Source organism: Pseudorca crassidens, chromosome 5, assembly GCF_039906515.1.
Source record: "Pseudorca crassidens isolate mPseCra1 chromosome 5, mPseCra1.hap1, whole genome shotgun sequence".
Lineage (NCBI taxonomy): Eukaryota > Metazoa > Chordata > Mammalia > Artiodactyla > Delphinidae > Pseudorca > Pseudorca crassidens.
In genome coordinates this window covers 32440580-32446360 of record NC_090300.1, presented here as the reverse complement: position 1 = coordinate 32446360, position 5781 = coordinate 32440580, and the positions used below count along the sequence as shown (strand labels likewise).

The 5781-nt window shown below is 61.0% G+C and overlaps 1 protein-coding gene across 1 annotated transcript; it reads right to left on the bottom strand.

Annotated features, from left to right (window-relative positions):
• Window positions 1-348: 348 nt before the first annotated feature.
• FOXL2 (forkhead box L2) lies at window positions 349-3017 on the bottom strand. The gene has a single exon (XM_067737211.1). It carries the CDS (start codon window positions 2711-2713, stop codon window positions 1577-1579), a length of 1137 nt encoding a protein of 378 aa, XP_067593312.1. The 5' UTR covers window positions 2714-3017; the 3' UTR covers window positions 349-1576.
• Window positions 3018-5781: the final 2764 nt, after the last annotated feature.

Below are 5781 nucleotides of genomic sequence, written 5' to 3'. Positions count from 1 at the left end.
TTGTGAAAGAACCACGGCAAATAATGTCTCTGCGATGACGTGAAACAGCCTCAACAGACCAGCGATGACACAGAAAACAAACAATCCCCGGGAAAACAGAGCAGCAGCGACAACCACAAAGGCCCCCCACTCCGGCTGCCCTCAACCCTTGTTTATCTGAAAAAGGGTAACTTTTTGCTGAAAATCTCCCTCTTTTAACTAGCTGCTGAACAAACTTAGACGCGACGTAAATAATATAAGTCCGTGTGAAAAGAACAAAAAACTTTATTCGGGAATCGACAAGACAAAACAACAACAAACGAACAACAAAAGTGCTCTAGTTCTTTCTAGAAAAATTTGGTCCTCCAAACGACACACTACAGAACAACCAGGTCTAGAGTTTTGGGCCAGCAGGCTCGGGGCCACAAGCCCGCCTGGTCCGACTGCTGCCGGGTTTCACATTTCTCCTGCCCAAGGTGGGAGAAGCAAGACGTTTGAAAAACAAAAATCAGGGAGGGGATGAGTTGTCCCTGCAGCTTCCGCCAGGCAGGCAGTGATCTCCCGGCGCTCGGGGGTTTGCATCGGAAGATAGGGGAAATTTTTTGATATTTTTTTAAAAGATAGGTTGAGGGGGGAAATCCTCTAGTTTGCAGAGGAAACCGTCTGTTACTGGGCATATTCTCCTACCTCTGTGAACACAGCTTTTTGAAGGGCCGACAGGAATTCTACTTCAAATCTCCTGTAGAGAAGATTTTCATGTTTTGCTTTAGCAAACTCCAAGGCCACAATACTTCGCCGGTTTTCCGGTGAGATTTTTCTTTTAAAAAATATATTTTTTGATATCATCTAAAATAGCCCTCCCCATCTTTTTAGCAAAACATTAGCCAGCCGCCCGGGCCTGAAGGGGCCCGAAGCGCCGGGATGGAGAGCGGGGGAAACGCAGCCTCTCTCCGAGCCCGGATGCGGTGTAAACCCGGGCGCAGGCGGCCGAGTGAGGCGGCCCCGGCTCCCTGCTCCGGCCCAACCCCCGCCCGGCCCAGTGGGCCCCAGCAAGGGGCTTCTGAACAGCTCCAAGAGGGTACGCGGAGCAAATACACTTTCGTCCCTTTCTCGGTCGGCACGGGTCTCGTTGCCCGCCCAGGCCGGCGCTTCTAGCCAAGGATGGCGCGGCAGCCGGACGGAGAGAGCCGAGCGCGAGCGCACCGACCTGTGAGAGAAGGCCAGGAGGTCTGCGCCGCCGACGCCCGGCTGCACCTCGGCCCCGGGCACTTCCTCTCCGCCGTGAATTTTGGCAACCGGTGTCCAGCCTGGACGCTGGGGCGCCCGGAGAAGACTAGGCCTGTAGAAAACGCGTGGAGAGGCGGCCTGTAGGCCGGAGGAGCGAAAGGGCATAGAGGGCAGGGAGGCGAGCACAGGAGGAGAAGCGGAGACAAAGAGGAGCGAGGGGAGCCGAGGGGAGCGCGGAGGCGCAGAGGGGCCGTGGGCGCTGGCTCAGGGGGCGGCCCCAGCGGGCGCACGGTCTGGCTGGCGGCGGTGGCTGCGTCCAAGGCCGGCGTCGCGCGTTCCTGCATCCTCGCAGCCGGCGGGCCCTGGGCTTTCAGAGATCGAGGCGCGAGTGCAGCGCGCCGGTCTTGCTGTCGTGGTCCCAGTAAGAGCAATGCATCATGGCGAGCTCGGGCTGCCGGGCGCAGGCGAACTGCAGGCCGGGTGCGTTGGTGGGCGCGGGCGCCGGGGGCGCGGCAGTAGCCGGGCTGGCGGGGCTGAGCTGGCCGGGGGGCGGTGCGGCGGCCCCGTGGTGCGGCGGGGCCGGCGGGGGTGCGGCAGCCGCGTGCAGATGGTGTGCGTGCGGGTGTGAGTGGGGGTGAGGCGGCGGCGGCGGGGGCGCGGCGGGCGGGCCTCCCAGGCCGTTGTACGAGTTCACTACGCCGGGAGGCAGCGCCATGCTCTGCACGCGTGAGTACGGCCCGTACGAGGCAGCCGGGCCCGCCAGCCCCTTGACCACAGCGGCCGCGCCTGGGCTGCCCGGGCCTGCGGCCGCCGCTGCTGCGGCCGCCGCCGCAGCGGCCGCCGCCATCTGGCACGAGGCGTAGGGCATGGGCGAGGGCGGCTGCGGTAGCGGCCATGAGTTGTTGAGGAAGCCGGACTGCAGGTACTTGGGGGGCGCCAGGTAGCCGTAGCCGTCGGTTCCCGCTCCTGCCACGCCGCAGCCACCCGCGGCACCTCCGGCCCCAAAGAGCCCCTTGCCCGGCTGGAAATGCGCGGGTGGCGGCCTGAAGGGTCGTTTCATGCGGCGGCGGCGCCGGTAGTTGCCCTTCTCGAACATGTCCTCGCAGGCCGGGTCCAGCGTCCAGTAGTTGCCCTTGCGCTCGCCGCCGCCCTCGCGCGGCACCTTGATGAAGCACTCGTTGAGGCTGAGGTTGTGGCGGATGCTATTCTGCCAGCCCTTCTTGTTCTTCTCGTAGAACGGGAACTTGGCGATAATGTACTGGTAGATGCCGGACAGCGTGAGCCTCTTCTCGGCGCTCTCACGGATCGCCATGGCGATGAGCGCCACGTACGAGTATGGGGGCTTCTGCGCCGGGTCCGGTTTCTCTGGGACTGTCCCGGCGCCGCCGCCGCCACCCTTGCCCGGGCTCGGCGGCGGCGGCGCCTCGGGCTCCTTGGCTGCGCGGCCGGTCTCCGGGGCCAGCAGGGCCCCCGCGGCGTCCTCGGGCTCGGGATAGCTAGCCATCATGACAAAGCCGGCACGCCGCGGCCGGGTAGTCCCTGCTCTTTTCCGCTGGCGCTGGCGCTGGCGCGGCAAAGAGTCCCGGCGCACAAGTCCGCTCACGGCCGAGTCTCAAACTTCTGGAGACTGCGGATGCCGCCCGCGCTCTCGCTGGCGGCCTCTCGCGCCTCTCTCTTCTTTCCCTTCCCCTAGGGAGAGGTCGGCGGGAGTGGAACTCAGCCTCTGGCCATGGGCAGTCCGCCCAACAGAGAGGGGCTCCGGCTCCGCCGCCCCTCCCCGCCCAGGCCAGTCCCCGCCTCGGTGGGTTTTCTTTTCTGCGCTCTTCCCCTCCCCCCACCCTCCGGTTTCCCGAGGCAAGACCCGCGTCTCTGGCGGAGCTGCCTCCTGGAGTCCCTAGTGCGCCAGGAGCCTCGCTCTGTTCTGATTCGTATGGGCTCCGCCGAGTTCCGCTTGCGTCAGGCGCCTTCGCCCCTATAGCCGGGCGGCCAGCAGCGCATGGGAGAGTTCATCTCCAAGTCACTTTTTGTAAACGCCCCGCACAGCCCGGACCAGCCTGCCCCCTCCCAGCGAGCTTAGGGGGCCCGGCGGACAGCCGCGCTCACGCTCTCACAAGCCCTTGAATCTGCCGGTGCTCGCTCTGCGGACTGGGCCGGGAGATGCCGAGGGCCTCGGCGGGGTCCGTCCGCATTTGGCCCGTGCCCTGGGAGCTCGGGCCCTAGCGGGGAGAGGCGCGCCAAGCCTCCTCGCAGCTTCCAGGTGAAAGAAAACGACTCCTTCGCTCTGCCCTTCGCTGCTGGCTGGGGGCTAAACTTCTAGCTCCGGTCCGGGGGAGGGGCGGGACGGCGAGGGGGCCGGACGAGGGTGGGGTGCAGAGAGCTGCGCGTTGGCTTTGGGAAATTCAGCCCAGAAACGCGTGTCACTGAACGAAGAAACCTCGGCCTGTCCTGTCCCTTGCGCTCTCAGAGTGACTGGGCCGGGACGGAGCCGGGAAAGAAGATCGCTGGGAAGAGGGGCCCGGGGGCTCCGCCTGAAGCCCCTGCACCCTTCCTTGCGCCGCTCCTGGACCTAGGGACCAGACCCCTACTTAGTAACCGCGTCGTAATCCTACGGGTTGGATGTGTGCTTTAACACACAGAGACTCCCTTTAACCAAGTAGACCCCACTGTGCTCCTGCGCCGACACAGGCGCAGATGTTGCCGTGGGGCTTTGGCGGACTGTATATGTATGTGCACCGCATCACAAATAGAAGTCATGGGGAGGGTCTGTCCTTGTGACACGTGAGATACCAGCTGTCCGGGTGTGCGTGTGCTGGTGCAGAAACACAGGTATGCACATATACAAGGTGTGATATTTATATTTATGGGGTAAAACACATTTATACTTATAGATATGTAATGGTATATGTGTGTCATGTATCAGAGTAAATGTGGCTCATGAATATTGCATCTTCTTTCTTTTTCCTCTTTTCTCTGTCCTCTCTCTCCTTTATTTATTCTTTCCTTCCCTTCCCCATTTCCCCTTTTCTTTCTTTCTCAATTCTTCCTGCCTCTCTCGCTACTGGTGTATATAATCTATCACAGCCTAGGAAGAAAAACAACAGGCTGTAAGGGAGGTACTTGTTCAAATCTCTCTCCTGACAAGACATTTGTTCAATCTTTCTCCAGGGCTGAGGGGTGAATTCTCACCTACTTTCAGCAGAAGTCTGATTGGGACCCAGTTGCATGCAGGGAGGTTGTCTCAGGGGAAATCAGTGTTGGCAAAATAGTCAGGTGTGTCTTTTAACAGTTAACTCAGCCTTAACAAAAAGTCTGCAATCATAAAGTGTGAGAGAGATGGCCGGTGTTTTGAGTCTTCATGCCCCACACCCCTTGTCGCCGATGGGGCCAGGATACTTTGTGGAGGAAGGTGAACCTGAATGGATGTCATGCGGGTGTGTGTAGTGGTTGGCATGTCTGGAGTGGCTGGCCCAATGCCTGTCACTCCCTCTTCCTCCCAAGCTGCCCAGTCTCTGAGGAAGCCTGAAGGGCCACTGGTGGCCTATGGGCCTTTTCCCCAGCATCCACAGGCCGCACCCTCATGTGCGGCCTCTTCCCACTCAGGCCCCTGATCTGCATTCTGAGATTAAAGGAAAGGAGGACAGGGTGATCAGGCTCTTTGGAATTCAGCATCTTGAAGATGACTCCAGAGAGCTCAGCAGGGCAGCCTGGCCTGAGCACCACAGTAAGAGGGAAAAGGTCCCAAGTGGCTTGATTGTTTTCTTTCACTGCTTCCAACATACACCGGGGCAAGCAGCTCATCTTCAAAACTTCTGTGGTTGCTTCCTGAGCAAGAGCGAAGGTGTTTTCTTCTTCCTCACCCCCCTTAGTGCCCAGGCTATGGGTGGGAGTGGTGTGAGTTGGGTTTGGGGCTGCTGCAGATTGACCTCACTGTCCATCCTCCCCCAGGGCCTTGGCAGGGGAAAATACAGCTGGGGGGTGGGGGGCTGCTCTCTCCTCTGTTTTTTTCTGACCACCCAGGCTGGCGCCCCCTCTCTCTCCCTCTCCCTCTCCCTCTCTCCCCCTTGCAGGCATTTCCGCTGCTGGCCTGCAGCAGCCAGGTGTGACAGCATTGTTGTGTGTGTCATCACTTCCCTGAATTCCAAACTTGGCTCCCTTTTCAGCCTTTAAGGACTGTGTGTGTGTGTGTGTGTGTGTGTGTGTCTGTGTGTGTGTCTGTGTGTGTGTAGGGGTTGGGGGTAAAGGAAGGGGTTGCTCTCAAGGATTTTCTGAGTAGGAAGGAAGAGGAGTCCTGCTCCCAGGTATCGATCTCTCCAGGAAACGGTGGGGCGCGCCTTGGTTTACTTCTCAGCCCTCTTGGGCAGGCTGGGTAGGGCCCTGCTTCTGGGCGAGGTCGGGATCCCGCCGGCAAGACAGACCGCGCCGAGGCTTGTGTGGGGCCCCAGGGCGTTGCGGCGCGCAGGGCTCCGGCTCAGTGACCTTGGGGCGGTGCCCACGTCCAAGGGCCGGGCGGAGCTCCCAGCCTCTCCGGCCCGGGTTTCCCGGCGGCCCGCAGCTGCGGCTCCGGTCTTCCAGCCC